Source organism: Podarcis liolepis, assembly GCF_965112155.1.
Source record: "Podarcis liolepis genome assembly, chromosome: 7".
Classification (NCBI taxonomy): domain Eukaryota; kingdom Metazoa; phylum Chordata; class Lepidosauria; order Squamata; family Lacertidae; genus Podarcis; species Podarcis liolepis.
In genome coordinates this window covers 29,735,560-29,753,817 of record NC_139561.1, presented here as the reverse complement: position 1 = coordinate 29,753,817, position 18,258 = coordinate 29,735,560, and the positions used below count along the sequence as shown (strand labels likewise).

General features: G+C 47.9%; 1 protein-coding gene across 4 annotated transcripts in view; it reads right to left on the bottom strand.

Moving 5' to 3' along the window:
* Positions 1-18,258, bottom strand: part of CHD5 (chromodomain helicase DNA binding protein 5) — a 58,238-nt gene that overhangs the window by 6,098 nt on the left and 33,882 nt on the right. For 2 of the 4 annotated variants that reach the window (XM_083512768.1, XM_083512767.1), the window contains exons 26-42: positions 17,669-17,841; positions 16,320-16,494; positions 14,383-14,475; positions 12,582-12,670; positions 12,155-12,288; positions 11,131-11,275; positions 9,880-10,039; positions 9,022-9,101; positions 8,518-8,647; positions 7,843-7,941; positions 7,490-7,624; positions 6,395-6,503; positions 4,628-4,760; positions 3,389-3,584; positions 1,287-1,450; positions 469-583; positions 278-328 (exon numbers count right to left, since the gene is read on the bottom strand). In XM_083512768.1, coding sequence (XP_083368894.1) covers positions 321-328; positions 469-583; positions 1,287-1,450; positions 3,389-3,584; positions 4,628-4,760; positions 6,395-6,503; positions 7,490-7,624; positions 7,843-7,941; positions 8,518-8,647; positions 9,022-9,101; positions 9,880-10,039; positions 11,131-11,275; positions 12,155-12,288; positions 12,582-12,670; positions 14,383-14,475; positions 16,320-16,494; positions 17,669-17,841 — 2,138 coding nt within the window. In that variant the 3' untranslated portion in view covers positions 278-320. The remainder of the gene's footprint in view (positions 1-277; positions 329-468; positions 584-1,286; positions 1,451-3,388; positions 3,585-4,627; positions 4,761-6,394; positions 6,504-7,489; positions 7,625-7,842; positions 7,942-8,517; positions 8,648-9,021; positions 9,102-9,879; positions 10,040-11,130; positions 11,276-12,154; positions 12,289-12,581; positions 12,671-14,382; positions 14,476-16,319; positions 16,495-17,668; positions 17,842-18,258) is intronic. The other 2 variants (XM_083512769.1, XM_083512770.1) reach the window with 2 other exon arrangements.

Genomic DNA, 18,258 nt, shown 5'->3' with positions numbered 1-18,258 from the left:
TGTTGTGCTGTAGAACCTTTTCCATGTTTACTCCGAAGACTTGCTGTGTTAACTGGGGATTGTGCCATAGAAAGCACCCTTAGAATTACGGCGTAAAGCTCAGGGGATCAAATCAACGAAGGTTTTGTCCGTCAGGTGACAACGCAAACCCAAAAGGTTGCAAGTTTGCCACCTGCAGGAAGACTAAGCTGGTCACAGCAGTGCCAGCCACCCCCACCCTGCCCAAAGACAGAATGACAGAACACAGTTTATGAGAGAGTAATAAGCATGGCCTTACCTCTCGTAGCAATGAGAACTGCAGAGGAAACTCTCGCAAACGGCTAAATATCTATTGATAAGAGAGAAAACAGCTGGCTTGCCCAATGCCCTTTTGTTTTTTGACTCATGGCCCCCACTTTAAAATTTGTACTCTTAAGAGAAGAAAGAGAGAGAAAAGAGAGGGGGCAACTGCAAGGAACCTCAACTCACCCGTCACGTAAGGTCCCAGGGGCATCTGACTGTAGTTGACAATCCCACCTGGTCCTGGACCACGGAAGTTTGGGCCAAAGTTGTTGCTGTAGATCTGGGAGGAGCCAAAAGAGGCCTGGAGAGGGAGGAGATGGGGAAGAGCATTTATTTGAAAACACAAACCAACCCCATCCCCAAAGGCTCTGGGTGGATAACATTTAGAAACAAAGAAACCATCAATATTACAATGATTTTTTTAAAAAAATGCTGGCGATTGATGCTGTGTACAAAATAACTTTAGCAAAAGAACAAACCTCTGCCCCACGGAATTTATAATCTCAATTTCAAATGGGGTGGAGTTGCAAGTAAGGGAAGATGAGAAATAGGCTTGAATTTGAACTGCTACGGGGTCATCTGAATTGCAATTGCATCCCCAACAGATATATGGTTTGGAATAATAATATAATCATAATAATTTATTATTTATACCCTGCCCATCTGGCTGGGCTTCCCCAGCCACTCAAAATATTCCAAATATTCCCCAGCCACTTGAAATATTCCAAAATTCCAACAAAATATTAAAATACAATAATGCATCAAACATTAAAAGCTTCCCTAAACAGGGTTGCCTTCAGATGTCTTTGACATCTGGAATGCAATTGCATCCCAAACGGATAAATGGTTTGTCTCATTTCTTTACCACTCCACACAGAACATCTGGCCACACAGAAAACCAAAGCCCTGCCCACCCCCCATTAGTGGGCAAAGGCTTTCCAGAGAAAACAGGAGCTCATTCTGGATATGCTGATGCACCAATGCCTTTTAACGCTGCCTCTAACCTGCTGGATGCTGGGGTCGCTCCCCCGGTTTGTCAGCCGGCTCAGGATGCTTCTCTCGGACATCTGGAGGCGAGCGGCCACAGGTGGGATGCGGGAAAGCATGGAGGGCAACCGAGTCACATCGGCTTTCATGTCGCTCAGCAGCTCTTCCAGCTGGTTTAGGACTGCAAGACAGTTGGGCACCTGTGAGCCCCAGAAACCTGTACCCAACCCATCTGGCAACACCACAGATTTTTCCTTCTGTGTAACTTAGGCTGCCATTTCTTATATTTTATTTTAGTACGTGCCATCATAGGAAACCCATTAGCTGTGGATGCATCTGACAGAGCACAGTGCAGCCCATGAAAACCTATCCCATGATAAAATTGTTAGTGTTTTTTTAATGCAACAGCATTTATAAAAAATTAAAATAAAATAAATCATTTATTGTTTTCCTGATATAGACAGAAAAGTGAGCCTGGTGGGCTGATTATGGGATCAGATTCTGAGAGAGAATTGTAACCAATGGGATGCCCAAAAAGCTATGAAATGCAAGTCGATGGCACAGAATTGTAAAGTTGGAAGGTACCCCCCAATCTAGTCCAAACCCCTGCAATGCAGGAATCATAGCTCAAGAATCCCTGAAAAACGGCCATCCAACCTCTGTTGAAAAATCTCCAATGAAGGGGAGTCCACCACCTTCTGAGGAGCTGCATTCCACCGTCGAGCAGCTTTTGCCGTCAGAAATTTCTTCCTAATGTCTAATCGGAATCTCCTTTCTTGCAATTTGAGTCCATTGGTTCAGGTCCTGCCCTCTGGGGCAGGAGGAAGCAAGCTTGCTCCATCTTCCGTGGGACAGCCCTTCTGATATTTGAAGATGGATTCATATCCCCTTTTCTGGGCTACACATCTCCAACTCCCAATCCCCGTGAGGCCTGCTTTCCATCTTGGCTGCCCTCTCTGCAGAGAGAGATGAGTCATATACCCTTTGGGGGTGTTCCTACTGTGCAAACTCTCCTCCTTCCCACGCCCACAACACGCACAGAGTTATATTTACTGATTGCAGACAGTTGTTGTTGTTGTTGCTGCTGCTGCTGTTGATCCGAGTAGTTCATTTTGCCAGTGCTCCCACAGCACAGCTGATAGTGTGAGTTCAGGTTCCCTTAGAACCTGAAAAAGCTATTTTCTATCTTAGCCACTGTGGAGGTGACACTCCACCTGTGCTGAGGCAAACCTCGCACCATGCATGCAACGGTGTGCCAAGGAGCATTGCGCCCACGCTCCGTGACCTTTTGCCTCCTTGGCTAGCAAACAGGGTTTTCCCCTGACCATTTGTCCTCTCACAGATTTGGTTACTAGACATAACGCTTGGCTGCAGCATGACCGGGGATGCAGACGTAATCAAGTACCTGGGAAAACATTTTAGGGAAACACCTGCTAACACGTGTATTTGCTAATGCTGGAAATGTGCTTAGATGGAAATACGTCATGTTCAGAGTGGTTTCACTACTGTTTCCAATTGTTGACTTCTACTAATAAAAGGAGCCTCTACAGAACTACGGGACTACGGAACTCTACGGGATGCGGGTGGCGCTGTGGGTTAAACCACAGAGCCTAGGGCTTGCTGATCAGAAGGTCAGCGGTTCAAATCCCCATGATGGGGTGAGCTCCCGTTGCTCGGTCCCTGCTCCTGCCAACCTAGCAGTTCGAAAGCACCTCAAAGTGCAAGTAGATAAATAGGTACCGCTCTGGCGGGAAGGTAAACGGCGTTTCCGTGCGCTGCTCTGGTTCGCCAGAAGTGGCTTAGTCATGCTGGCCACATGACCCAGAAGCTGTACACCGGCTCCTTTGGCCAATAAAGCGAGATGAGCACTGCAACCCCAGAGTTGGCCACCACTGGACCTAATGGTCAGGGGTCCCTTTACCTTTTTACTACAGAACTAGCCGGCAGCCTGCTTGGAACATGCTTGCCAGCGTGCTTCTGCACAGCTCACCTGCCTTCAACCTCCTGTTGTCCTTGTTATTCCTACAGCCACCACTCTCCCAACTGGCATGGGAGAAGCAGACAAGGTGGAGGGAGTTAAGGGAGCGGGGAAAGCGATCCCTTTTTGGGAAAGACCCACCTTTATGAAGGACAGCGTTGGCGGGCTTGTTCCCCGCAAGGGACTCTTTGGAGAGGTGCTGGTGGCTCTCAGCAAGGCACTCCACTTCAGCCAAGCGGGCGTTCAAGGCCATGGCTGGGTGATTGGGGTCCTGGGTCATGTTGAGGTATGCTGCCCGACGGAGCTGCTCCTCAATCACCAGCGCCTGCTCCAGCAACTGCAAAGAGGATACAGAGAGCACGTTCTGTCAATCTTGCAGAATCCTCCAAGATGCAGAGGTGGCCTCTGATAGCAGCAGCCGAGGAGCAGCAGAATGGGCGAAACATGGACCAGGAGAACATAAGCAGAGCCTGCTGGATCAGGCCAGTGGCCCATCTAGTCCAGCATCCTGTTCTCACAGTGGCCAAGCAGGTTCCCTAATGGAAAACCCACAAGCAGGAGCCCAAAAAGTACTCTTGTTTCCTGCAACTGCCATTGAGAAGCATTGCTGCTACTGTGGAGGCAGAGAATAGACATCATGCCTAGTTGCCATTGATAGCCTTATCCTTTCAATATCCCATTACACAGGGGGATGCACATCAAGGCAGGCTGCAGAGATTTAAAACACCCATTTAAATGGTCTCTGTTTGCATCAGGAGCGAGGACACCTGGGGACCCTTCAGGCTATGTTACATCCTCAATTGAATCATTCTGGCCAGGGCTGATGGGAGTTGGGAGTCCAGTAACATTTGCGGGGATGCAAATGCTCCCCACTCCTGATTTACATCAGTCCACCCCAGGCCCAGACAGAAGGGGGGCCATATGGGCTACTTGGCCCGAGCCTCCTATTCCAAAGGGGGCCTCGGTCAGCATATTCACAATTGCTAGGGATGCATTTTTAAATGTAAATACTTAAAATAATCCTTTTCCCTATGTATTTTTTAAAAGTACTATTGTATATCTATATTTTCCATTTTGTCTTTATATGCAGATACGGTTCAAGCCTTGAAATAAAATTATTTGTCAGCATAACTTTTGTGAAAATTATTTATATACTTACTTATTTATAAGACTTCAGTTATCCCCAGGGTAAAAAAGGGGGAGGCACATTATCTACCTGGCCTGGGCCTCTGCCTGGCTCTGCAAGGCCCTGGTCCACCCTGAAAGGTACATTGCCTCTGTCCATGGAAGCTCGTCTTTGCTACTGCTGCTGAGACCTGGTGATAGGTTTTATCCTCTGCAAATGTGGTCGCTCTCGAACGGGTATTTCTGGAAACCCACCTTGAACCGCCGTGCCAGGAACTTGTTCTTCATCTCCAAGTAGTTACCCTTGTGGATCTCCGACTTGAAGGGCTCGTTCAGGATGACATAATGCGGGTCGTTCTGGATGTCTTGCCAGCGGGCGTAGCCGTGACTTAGGCAGCAGAGAGGAGAGGCGTTAAGGGAACAACAGAACCATCTGGCATCTGAAAAACCTCCTTTCATTCATTCATTCCTACCTTTTTCCCTCCTAGAGACTCAAGGTGGCTTACAGATAAAATAGAAATGGGGGGGGGGGTTAATGTAAAAAACAATCAAACATTAATAGAATATACAACTATAGATAATAACAATAAAAACATCACAGTACCACCCGTTTCCTTAAAAGTAGTCAGTTCCCAAAAGCCTATTGGAAAAAGAAAGTCTTCACCTGTTAACAGAAGCACAGCACGGTGGGAGCCAGTGAGGCTTTTTAGGAAGAGAGTTTCAGAGCCTGGGAACAGCCAACGAAAAGAAAGATGTAGAAGGGAGCTCTCAATTTCTACTTTTCCCAGTCTTAAATTTGGTTTGCCCCATTTCCACTTCAGCTTGGGCAATTTTCATAGAAGATTATCCCAGAGAATCTTCATGCACATTCCTCCTAACGGAGTGCATTTTTGCATGTTCACTGATATTTCATTTATTTCAAATAAATTGATTGTAAACCCCCCCAAAAAAACCCCCACGTTAGGGAAGTTTACCAAAAAGATAAAGCAATAAAATGACCGCTAAAAAAAATTAACAACAATAATTTCATTTTTTTAAAAAAGTTACAATAACAATAGACTAATGAGAACAGATTAAAACTTGCATCACCTTTCTAAATTTCAAGGCAGACTTGCCTAAAACAAAAATGATTTTAGCAGTCACTGAGAAGAATAGAGTGAAGGTGTCTGCCTGATCTCAATAGGCAGGGGGTTCCAAAGTGTGGGTGCCACCACACTAAACGACCGATTTCTTACAAATATGGAATGGGTATTATGTGGCACCTGTTTCAGGGCCAGATCTGCTGAGAAAAAACTATGGTTCTGCATGAACTTGCCCCTGTGATGTGCCTTTTTTGTATGCATTTGTTTTCATCACAAAATCCAGTAATAATAAGGATTTGTATGCTGCCCATCTGGCTCAGTCCCCAGTGCCATCTCCTGGTAGGACTGCGTAGGACCCTTCCCGTCAGAGTAGACAACATTGAGCTAGATGGACCAATGGTCTGACTCAGATTGGGCAGCTGCCTAGGTTATTATATCTCTGTGTATGCAGCTTGGCCGAATAAGCATGTGAATTGCCCTTTGGATTTCACACTTCTCCCTCTTTTGAGTCCTCAGCTCAAGAAACATACCAAAATGCACATTTCAGGATTAAGTACCTTTGGAAATGCGCACACAAGATAAAATAGGGAGCTGAATACGAATCTAGGGGCATTTTTAAAACAAAACATAATAATAAGCCCACATTAATGCAGAAACATGGTGGGACCAACTTATATGTGCAAAATGAACATGGGCCAGGAACAGGGAAGGGCCGTAGCTCAGTGGGGTAAAGCACCTGCCTCTTATGCAGAAGGTTCCAGGTTTGATTCCCGACAGCGCCTCCAGGTAGGGCTAGGAGTGACCTCTGCCTAAAACCCTGCTACCAGTCAGTTTAGGCAATACTGAGCAATATGGAGCAATGGTCTAACTCAGCAGGAGGCAGCTGAAGGAAACCACTGCCGCATCCAGCCCTGACTTCCCATAACCACGCCAAGGATACGTGACGATTCCTGCCAGGAGCCAGTAATCGTGCCTCCGGTGCCAGATGTCGTAAATCTTCCCCGAGGAGACAGCCGCCCTCTCCTCGTTCTGCCACAGCGTGTGCAGTTCTGTAAAGCGAGAGCGGAGAGATGCTGCGTTTCAGGCGCCACACCAGCTGCAGACTGGAATGTCAAGAGGAGGTTTAATAATGCTTGGCATTTCCACAGCCCTTGTGGGTAGGAAGCCTTGCACAAACTCTCGAAGGGAGGCCGCTGTTATTAGCTCCACAGGGAGCCCAGTGACAGCAGGCTGCCCAGGAGTCCAGGAAACCAAGCCAAGAAATCCTTGCGGTTCCTGCATTGCATGGGGGTTGGGCTAGATGGGCCTTAAGGGTCCCTTCCCTACATTTCTATGTGGGTTGCCAGGGCTCTGCCTTACCTCTGATCCTGTGTTATGGCTCTGTGTGAATTCATCATTACTATTATTATTACCAATATTATTGATATTAATATTGAACAGTTATTTATATAGCACCATCAATGTACACGGCTCTATACACAATTGAAGTAAGAAATTCTACCCCACAGGGCATGCAATCTAAGAGAACAAACCCCAAACAGTAAAAATCAGTAGTTTGAAATGCACAATTCCCAATGCATAGCAGAATTAGGTACACTTAGAGGAGGCTGCCTGTCGCATCTCTGCATAACTTACTGCTCTGTCCTTCCCTCCTCCTCCCAGTTAGAGGGTAATTCTGCCATTTCTCTGCATCATATGCAGAATTATCTGCCCTCAGAGGAAGCTGCCTGCTGTGTCTCTGCCCAGCTTGCTGCCCTAGCTTTGCATCCTTCCTCTCAGCCTCTGCTTGGGGCAGGTAATGCATCATATGCAACTGGATCAGAAATGTCCCTCCTTCTGAGGAGACTGCTGCTCGCCGTGTCTCTGTATAAGTCACTGCTCTGAGCTTCCCAACTTCCAACCAAAAATATGGAGCTGAGATGGAAACAATGAAGCATGCCTCCAATCTTAACCAATAAAGGAACAGAGCTTGAGTCACCAGGATCTCACAGGGGGAGGCTGGCTTTCCAGGAGGTTGGGGCCTGCTCGCGTGTACCTGTGAAGCCCCCGTCAGCGATGTTGAACATGAATCGGATCCCACTCTTGTCGTCCTTCTTCCCATCCTCCTCCTCCTCCTTTTCTCCATTCTGCTGAGCCTCTGACAGCTCCTTGTCTTCTGCCTTGGCATCATCTGCTTAGCAAAACACAGGGGCACCCCATCACAAGAACACAAACATAAGAACATACTAAGGGCCTCAAGTAGCTGGTGGGGAGGAACCCAAGCAGGATCTGCAGTAGCGGCCAAAGGGACAGCCCTTTGACCCTTGATATGAGAAACAAAGGAAAAGTTACATTTGCTTATGACTATGCATGCTGAGCTAGGTAAAAGCTGAAGAGGGGGCTTCTTACCTGACTTCGATTCTTTACTGCTTCCTTTACAGGGGCTGGCATTTGATTCCGACTTTGTGGCTGGCTTTTCATTCTCCTGGGAGGCCTCATCTGCAGGAGCTGGGGGGGGGGGTAGGCAGGGAGGAAGGGAAGGAAGCAAAGGCTCAAATCAGCCAACAAGGAGATGAACACAGCTTTCCATCAGGCAGCTTTGCATCAGAAATTGGCACCTGGGGCAGTGGGGATAATATGGCCCTCTTTGGGGCCTCGTTCCAAATATAATAATAGCCTCATCTTCTGCTTTTAAAACCATGCAAGTTGTGGGCCATCACTGCCTCCAGTGGAAGTGAGTTCCATAGGTTAGCTATGTGCTGTGTGGTCATATAATATAGCCCCTCATCCTATGGATGTGCACACTATGATGTGAGGCAGCTTTATTTACACTACTTTTTATTGCACCCTATTATGCACACTTAGATAATTCTACGTGCTTTCTTTCTTAGTGCTGGTCATTGCCAATAAAGATTTGCTTTGAACCCACGTTCCTCACACTGGCTCACTACTCCAGGCGCAAAATGACATCAAGTGAACTAGAGCAGGGTCCGGTTTGATGGGTCATTCTGAGGTACCGGTCAACCCCCAAAACCCATTGCTCTTGCACTGTCACCTCCCCACGGCATCTCATCAGCCCCACACCTTTTGCTGGCTGCTCGGGGACAGGCTCCGCCCTCTCTTCCTCTTCGATGCTCTCTTCGACTGGTTTTGCTTGTCCCACCACAACTTCCTCCTTCTCGTCCTTCTCCGTTTTCTCTCTGTTCACCGGCACCTGAACATAAAGCAGAGTTTCCATCACCCCAGGCTCTTTCCATTATGAATTTGTCTGATCCTGATGGGGGCTTTTGGAAGGTAGACTGTGGTCTGTGGGCCAGTGCCCTATTCGCCCTAGTGGATCAGCCCCACTGCTCTTTCTACCCTTCTTTTTTCTCCTTTCTTATTAGTAGTATTTTCTTGATGCCAACCCATATATTTTCCCGGTTTGCTCTAGGTTATCCCTTTCTGGGTGAAATTCAATATTATTATTATTTTAACTAACCTGCTGCCAACAACCCATCTGCAACATCTCAATGTCCCACTTGCAACACTTAAGTCCCTATCTGTTCCCCAAGGATGCCCCTCCTAGCTCAAGGGATGTGCTCTTACCTGGCTCTCCCGTGGCTTTTTTGCCCTCTGCTCCAATGGATCTTTTTCCTGGGGTATCGCTGGCTGTGGGTCCGCTTTGTCTGAAACAAGAGACGAGGCCCGCAAATGAAATGCCAGCAGCTTGCAAAATCCTGCACACAAATCTGCTTTCTGGGCTTTTGCATGGAAATTATTAAGGCTGGCGGTTCCGTTTCTACAGCTATTAGCCATCGTTGTATCAGGAGTGGCCCTCCAGGTTGTGCTGGACTTCATCTCCCATCAGCCCCTGCAAGCACGGCCAATGGCCAAGGGTGATAGGCATTGTAGCAGGGCTGCCATATGCCTGGATTTTCCTGGACATTACCAGGATTCCAAAGGTGAAATTGACATCCTGGATCTTAGGCAAGTCAATTGAAAAATCACTCAACACCTTTGAGGTTTGTCTAAAAAAAAACCCTGAAAGAAAAGTTCAACAACATTCGGGTTGTACTGGTTTTTACAACCCTAATTGTAGTCCCGTAGCATCTGGAGGATCAAAGTTTCCCCACCCCCCAATTTGCATTACAGTGGTACCTCGGGTTAAGTACTTTATTCGTTCCGGAGGTCCATTCTTAACCTGAAACTGTTCTTAACCAGAAGCACAACTTTAGCTAATGGAGCCTCCTGCTGCTGCCGCACCGCCGGAGCACGATTTCTGTTCTCATCCTGCAGCAAAGTTCTTAACCCAAGGTACTATTTCTGGGTTAGCGGAGTCTGTAACCCGAGGTACCACTGTATATCAATCCAGCAGCTGCCTGATGTTGAGTCTAGCCCAGCCTTTTCTACACATGGGTTGGCAGTGGCTTTCCAGGGTTCCAGGTGGGGATGTTTCAGCCATACCTGGTTGCAACGTGGGCCCCACCTGCCCATGAGCTGGGCTGGCTGGGACAGGCGTGTTTGGGTCTGAAGAGAGAACCTCCCCTCCCTTTTTGCTCTCCAGGCCTTCCGGGATGAGGTCAGGAGTGCTGTATTTCCCGTTGACAGGTTCGAACTCTTGAACCTGGATCAAGGAATGGGCAGGGTGGGGGGAGGGAAGGTGCAAGGAACATGGGATTAGACCCCCACACACAATCCATTTATTTCTTAAAGTTTAAAGAACACCGTTTCTTACAGAGTACAAGAAGCAGATTCAGAAACGAAAGGTTATGAATAAAATGAAATGATATTCAGGTTAATGACGTCATCACCCAGACAATGATATTATGTTAGGGTTGTCATATTTCAAAACATGAAAATCTGCACATGGAAGTTGTTGAACTTTTTTTTTTTGCAAAGTTGTTGACATATCCCAGACATATGGCAGCCCTAATTTAGGTTGATGATGTCATCATACAGGCAATGATTTTCAGATTAATGATGTAATCATACGGGCAATGATATTCAGGTTAATTATGTCATCATACAGGCAATGATATTCAAGTTAATGGTGTCATCATGCAAACAATGATATTCAGGTTAATGATGTCATCATCAGAGCAATGACGACTCAGAACTCAAACACAAAAATAAAGGTCATTTCACACTAACTCCCACCCCCCCAAAAAAACCCCTAAAACAGGAAAGAGCGAAGCACCTTGCTGATTAAACAGAAGGTAAAAACCATTCCTGCAGTACTACATCAGTTAAATTAATCTCACTTTCTGCAACCTGGTGCCCTCCAGACATTTGGGGGCCACAATTCCCATCAGATATGAAAGCAACATTGGGTAACATGTAGAAGTTCAACTCGGAAGAAGAAGAAGAGCTTGGATTTGATATCCCGCTTTATCACTACCCGAAGAAGTCTCAAAGCGGCTAACCATCTCCTTTTCCCTTCCTCCCCCACAACAAACTCTCTGTGAGGTGAGTGAGGCTGAGACACTTCAGAGAAGTGTGACTAGCCCAGGGTCACCCAGCAGCTGCAGGTGGAGGAGCAGAGACGCGAACCCGGTTCACCAGATTACGAGTCTACCGCTCTTAACCACTACACCACACTGGCTCTCGGACCCAACTAAAGCCATATATACAGTCTTACAATGACTTTTCCATCAACTCACTGAGCTCTCAGGAGCAAGCCTAGCAGGAAATAATTCAAGGGAAGAGTTGACCTACCTTCTTCCTTACTAGCGACATCACGCCAATTCGAGTCAGCACATGCTGCCGGGACAATCCCTCGCGGGGGACTCCATCAGCGAAGGTCTCCGCCCCGTCTGCCCCAGGTTCGCACAAGTGCCTCATGAACAGGGAGACATAGGCCCTGAGGAGGAAACAAACAGGAGGGAGGGAGACGCCAGGGCAAATGGCTTCCATTGTCTTAAGTCAAAATAGATGCAAATGTCCCAACCCTTAAATTAGACAGCTTGAGCTAAGCAGGGATAGATCTCTGTATGGAAAGACTCAGCTTAGATCCAGTAATCAAACCAACACCCCGTGTCTTCTACCCAGAGTTCCAGGTGGTGGATCCTAGAATCCTAGCAAAAGCACAAAGCAGATTCCGCAAGTCTGCTTTGATCTAGAAAAGGCTGAAATCAAGCAAAGCACTTGGGAAATCCACTCCACCGAAGTCCATCCATTCTCTGTCACAGCTCCCAGTGACTACTCCAAAACAGGTCCCGAGGGCAGGAAGAGAGAAGGGTCACGGGGCACCCCCAGTGCCAGGCGTGGAGAGTCCTCCCTTCCCTTTGGCAACTTGACAGATAAGAATTAACGAGCAGTTGATAGATTTATAGTCCTTTTATTACAGCGTCATGTTGCAAGCACAAATACGCAGCTCTCTGCAAGGAGGGCAGTTGGCTACTCTAAATCCTCCTTCTGACTTCGGCAGCATTTTGGGCACCAATGGGAAGTTCCTCCCTCCTCCCTCTGGCTCCTTTGTTCTCTGATACATTCAGACCTCTGAAACCGAGGGGAGGAGAGATCCTCCACGCTCTCAAGTGACGTTTCAACTAGCTGCCCACTCCCTTCTGGTTCTGTCGTCATTATCTCATAACTGGGTAACTCCCCACTAAGCTGTTCAGCTTCTGCCTCTCTCTCTCTGTGATTCTTCCCCCTCCAGCTCTCCATCGGAGAGAGGCTGGTCTGCCATAGAATGCACTCCCTAGTCCTTGTCTTCAGACCATTCCCTGACACCCAGTACCTGAACTCCTTCTCGCTTTTCCCCCGGAGGTCCCGCACCAGCCAGTGGGAGTTGAAGGCATCCTGAGGGGGCATCCCCCAGCGCATGATGGCGTTCAAGAACGCTTTCCGCTGGCGGGCGTTGAAGCCCAAAACCTGCAAGGAGAGGCAGGGAAGGGTGGAGAAGAAGGAGGATATGGGGAAAGATAGCATTCTCAGATGCCTAGGACAAAGAGGCAAAGCAGCATGGGATTGTAGGACCGGAAAAGGAACCCCAGGGGTCATCTAGGACACACACACCCGAAATGCAGAAATCACAGCTACAGAATCCCTGGCAGATGGACATCTCCAATGAAGGAGGGTCCATCACCTCTCTAGAGAGTCCAATCCACTAGCCAACAGCTCTGTCCACCGGGCCATCGCCATGAACAGCGTTGTCCAAGACGTACCTCAATGTTCCCACCGACTCTCGCCAATAACGGTGGGAGGGGCTTGTCCCTGTCACTCTTCAGCTGCCTTCGGGACTGCCGCCGGCCACCTAGAGAGCGTCAGAGAGATCCTGTGTCAATAAGCTGAGATCCTAGGAGGAAGCTGCAGCCTCGAAAATGCCCTGTGGAGGGAGGCGGTGCTCTAGACATCCTAGGGTGCTTAAAAATATAATAATGCATGGTTCTACGCTAAGCTAAGTGACGTGGACTTGGATCCACCGAGGACCAAAAATGAAGACTTGAATGCTGCACACACCACACCAGAGCACCCCTGCATTCCGAAAGCATCGCTGCAAGGACTCGGCCCGGAATGTAGGGCAGGGCTTCCGGGTTAGGCTTATTTTCGCTGACTCTCAGAGCGTCTTCAGCTGTGAGCCGGGAGGGCTGAGAGGCTACGGTGATGTTTTATTGGGTAGGGTGTTGGATTGGACCTGGGAGAGCCACAATGAAGCTCGCCGGGTGATCTTGGGTTCAACTACCTCACAGGGTTGTTGTGAGGGTTAAATGAGGACTAAAATCTGGGAGAGGCCAGGGTTGAAATTCCCACTCAGCCAAGAATGAAGCTCACTTTCTTTGTTTTTTAGGATGGTGTTTTCTTTATGAAGATGGGAGAGAAAGGGACTTTAAACAGAGAAAGTGTGTGCAAGATAGGCAGAGATCCTTCAATAATGATCTAGGAGAGACAACGTCAGCAAAGCCTTTCTTGTACAGAAGTGCCAAAATGGAACGACCTTTCTCCTCCTTTCCACGGGGTCGGACCAGGTCAGCCTTTCCCCAATGCTGGTGCCTCCAGATCTTTTGGACCACAAATCCCATCAGCCCCAGGCAGAACAGCTGCTCCTTCTGGGACTGATGGGAGTTGTAGTCTGAAATGACCTTGCTGGCTGAGGCTGATGGGAGCTGTGGTCCAAAAAGGCTGTGATGGCTGGGGATGATGAAAGTTGTAGTCCAAAACATCTGGAGGCCATCAGCTTAGGGAGGGGTGGTCTAAACCAGTGGTTCCCAAAGTGGGTGGTACCTCCTGCAGGTGGGGGGATTCCCGGGGGGGGCGACACTAAGAGGCAAGGGGGTGACAGGGAGGTGCTGGAGGTGCAAGTGACTATCAGAATGGTGTCGCTAGATCAAGTTCAGCAATTTTGTAGCAATAGCATTAATGAAATAATACAGAACATCCACCCAGCATCCATGCTGTAAGTGAGAGAAATTACCAGAGACAACAGCAAGCATAAATCTTGTCCAATGAATTCAACTGAATACTTTTAATTGGGTTTTGAATAGACGTGCAATGAATTGTGGTTGTTTTGAATTTTACCATGTTCTTCTCTTCCATGCTGGGTCATGCAAACTGCTGTTCGGAATCATGCTTTTTATAGGGAGCAATGGGAATGGGTTTATGCAACAAAGGGGGTGGAGGACAAGTTTGGGAGCCACTGGTCTGAGCAAAGATTTGGGGGGCAGGGGGAGAGACATGACAAGGAAGATTGCAGGCTGGACTTTAAAGGTGAGTTCCAGGTCTGCAGGATCAACCAGGGGTAACTGCGCAAAGGAATTAGGACCCCCCTTTTCCTTTGCACCCCATTCTGCCTTGCTCCAACACCCACAGCGGACTCTGGGGATGCCTGAGCAAATGCCTGCTGTCCATCCACTTTGCTCCCACTTCTGCCAGGATCAGCCTCTAAGGGCCCAAGAGCAGTTGCTGGAACATGCCTGGCTGACGAGGAAAGGGACTGGGTGCCGTCAAAGTAACAAAGGTCTGACTCACTCTGACCTTCGGGCCGCTCCTCAAAGTCTTCGTCCTCATCTTCAGAGCCGATGGAGTACTCAGACTGATTGTCGGATAGCTCGTCCTGCCACTCTGCCGGCAGAGGAGAGGGAGGGGTCTCAAGAGGGAGAAGCAAGGGGTCCGATGCTAGGAGGCTCGAGGCTGGGCGCAGCAGCAGGCTAAAGTGGCAGAGTCCTCAAGGGGCTGCGAGGACTCTGCCACTTTGGGCCGCAAGTGCGAACTCACATTCGTGAACGTTTGAAGCATCATAATAATCATCTCCTCGCAACGGATATTTAAACAACAACAACACAAGAGGCAAAGGTTAAGCCCGCCAAGGTCAAGATTCGGTTGTTGACATTTAAAAGGTACCTAAACAATTTTTTGCGGGGGGGGGGATACCTAGCAGGTCACCTCCCCAAACACAGTCCAAGCTGAACTTCCAAGAAGTCCCTGCTGCTCACTGCAATGATCAGCAGATTGTCACTTGGTGATAATGTGGCGGTGGGCCATTCTAGGGGGCAGCAAACACCCTCGGGAATGCCCACCCCTCTCAAGTAATTTGTTAGGCAGACGAAAAACATACATGTTTACCCATGGATTTCTACTTTCCTGGACTTTTTGTTCTTGGTTTGATTTGTTCGCTGCACACACCAGCTTTATTTGTGGCTTGCAGCTGCATTTTCTTCTTTGATTTTTACACTTGCTTTTAGGAAAAGTTGTTGAATACTGTTACGTGTTTTATTGTTTTCACAGAAATATCTTTAAAGATTTTCATTACATGAAAGCATTTTTGCAAATAAATAAATGCACCCATAAACAGGGGTCAGCTAATTCTCTTGACTGATGGTTGCAAACATTCCATATGTACGTTTAATATTTAATATGTGTTTTTGGTGCACCTGGGAAGTCGATGGTTACTCAGGGGCTTTTCCAAGGATCCAGTTTGGGTATACATGACATCCCAGAATGTAAGCCTTGTGCAAGATGCAATTGTACTGTGTTAGGATTCACCATTGGGCTTCAGCTAGAGGGATCTCACAGGTTAGGCACCCCTCTTTGTAGATCAAAAGCATCATTGTCTGCTGATTTCAACTTTGCTTTTATTCTGTTTCTCTTTTAAATTTAGTTCTGATTTTACATCTAAGTTGTACCCTATGCAGTTTTCTCCCCTTTTCAAAATGTACCCAGCACAGAGAACATTGGGGTTGATTGGCAGCATTAAAAAATATCTGGCACTTATTAAATTGGGGTAGTCAACACGGTGACCTCCAAATGCTTTGGACTTCAAAACTTGCATCCTCCCTGGATACTGGCCATGCCAACTGCGGCTGAGGGGAGTTGTTGTAGTCAGAATATCTGGAGGGCACCAGGTTGGTCACCCTTACATTAAAAATGTGAGCAGCAAGGAAACTCTCAAAAGGACAGGTGAAAGCTTCTCCCATCCTTCCCCCTGAATGCTCACTTAGAATCAGAGAATTGTAGAGTTGGAAGAGAACCAGAGATATCTAGTCTAGTCCTTGACATGAAGGAATCACAGCTAAACCACACAGAAGAAAACCGGTCAGGATCACAGCCCCATGGAGAGAATGCACAGTGAGAGAGTCACTGTGTGAGCAAAATACATCTTCCTTCAGGGGGCAGCTGCACATGTCGAGTTTAAACATGTGTAGGCTCTTTCTCGCGAGTAGCCGAACCCATTTACAGGTATCTTGCACCCACGTACAATGTAACGTGGGGACACCCCGGGAAAGATTGTCCGGGAATAACTAGTTTTCAAGTTACTGGATAGGATGGGTGCATATGTTTGAGAGAAGTTCCTGGACTACAATTGCCATCGTCCATTTCTAGCCACTGGCCATGGGCTGATGGGAGATGGAGTCCAACAGCAGCCAGAGGTCTGCAGGTTTGCCGCCCCTGGACCACAACAGCCTCACCTTGGTCCTCCTGCGAGGCGTCGTTGTAGTTGACCTGCTTCCGGACTCTCTTCCCTTTCCCGAGGTTACGGGCCAGATCCTCCTGCTGCTGTTCGTAGTGGTGCCTCAGGAGCTTCTCCCAGTAGTCGGGGTCCACGTTCTCCTCCTGCTTGATGATCTCGCGCTCAACCTCCTCCTGCAAGCGGAAGAGGGGAAAAGGGGACAACTCTCAAACCACAGCTTTGAGGGATGGCGGTAACCATTCCCGGAAGGAGACACTCGCATGGGGCATGTTGGCAGGGCTGCAGTCAAAGAAAGAAAGAAGCTTCCAAACTGGATTACTGCAATGCACTCTACGTGGGGCTGCCCTTGAAGACTACTTGGGAACTTCAGGTGCTCCAAAATGCAGCAGCCAGATTACTACTGGCCGGGGTTCCATTTAGATCACATATAACCTGCTTTAAAACAGCCATACTGGTTGCCGGTTCATTTCCCAGCCCAATTTAAGGTGCTCAGATTGATGTTTAAAGCCCTAAATAACTCAAGACCAAATATCCTGAACGACCACCTCCTTTCCTACAGACCCTCACTAGTGCTGTGATTAGCAGATGGGGCCCTCTTGGTAGCTCCTCTTCAGGAGCGGGTGGACCACAAGAGGGACTCCTCCGTGGTGGCCCCTGAGCTGTGGAAATGCCTCCCCACAGAGGTGTGTCTGGCACCTTCATTGCACAGCTTCCAGCCAATGCTGAAGTTGTACCTCTTTACCCTGGCTTTTGACACTTGAGGTGTTTGTTTTTGACCCACCTTCTTTTCATGGCTGCAAGGTGTTCTTAATTGTTTTTCACATTGTGTTTTCATGCTGTAAGTAGGACCTGACGGCGAAGGGTGGACAATAAATGAACTAGCTGCTCCAACACTTAAGTTATGAGGCAACCTTTGCTGCCTGGATGTGACTTTACTGCTAAATCACTCAGAGGTACAGTATTTCATGGAAAGCGATTCATGAACACAGTGAAATAAACAAAAGAGTAAATACTTAAGGGCTAGAAACATGGGTTCAGCTTGGGCTTCGAAGATTTTCAAAATGGCGGAATCACAAACCACCACCAATCTCTGCCCCCGGAGTGTTCTTCGGTGCCCCGATGAACAGATTCCAATGGCAGGTGGGTAGTACTGTCCTTAAGTGTTCAGTAAGATTTGTTTATATGTTTTATTTGTACCATTTTAGAAAGGTGTGTGTGTGTATCTGCATGTAGATTTTAGTGTGCCATGCACAACTTTGCTTTGTGTGTGTGTTTTTTTAAAAGCAACACCCTGAAATAAGCAAACTTATTGAAAAGGAAGGTAAACCATGACTCTGAACGCATTACCACACCATCCTCTTCTCTCACAACATACTGGGCCACTTTAAAAGAGCTGAGATACTCGTTCATGTTCTGCAGCTCCGTGTCGTCAGTGGCATCTTGGTTGCGGTCCAGGAGCTTTGAGATGGCCGCGTCGTCGTAATGGATCACGCTGCTGTCCTCGACGTCTTTATTGTCACCTGGGACAGAGAACATATGCATGTGAGGAGAGCCTACTGGATCAGGCCCATGACCCATCTGGTCCAGCATCCTGTCCTCACAGTGGCCAAACAGGTGCCCCAGAAGGAAGTCCACAAGCAACAGTGCTCTCCCCTCCTGCGGCTTCCAGAGAAGCATTACTGCTTCTGACCATGGAGAAAGAGCTTAGCCATTGAAGCTGGTAGCCATTAACAACCTTCCTGTTGTCCAATGAATTTGTCCAAGCCTCTTTTAAAGCCATCTAGGTTGGTGGCCATTAGTGCCTCCTGCAAGAAGGAGTTCCCATGATCAGAGGACCGTGGCAAACTCTATTGTGCAAACTCTATTGTGTGAAAAAGGTTACCATGCCTGGGGCTTTTTAGATCATGTGCAGGAGAAAGTGGGTGGGGGAAACTTCT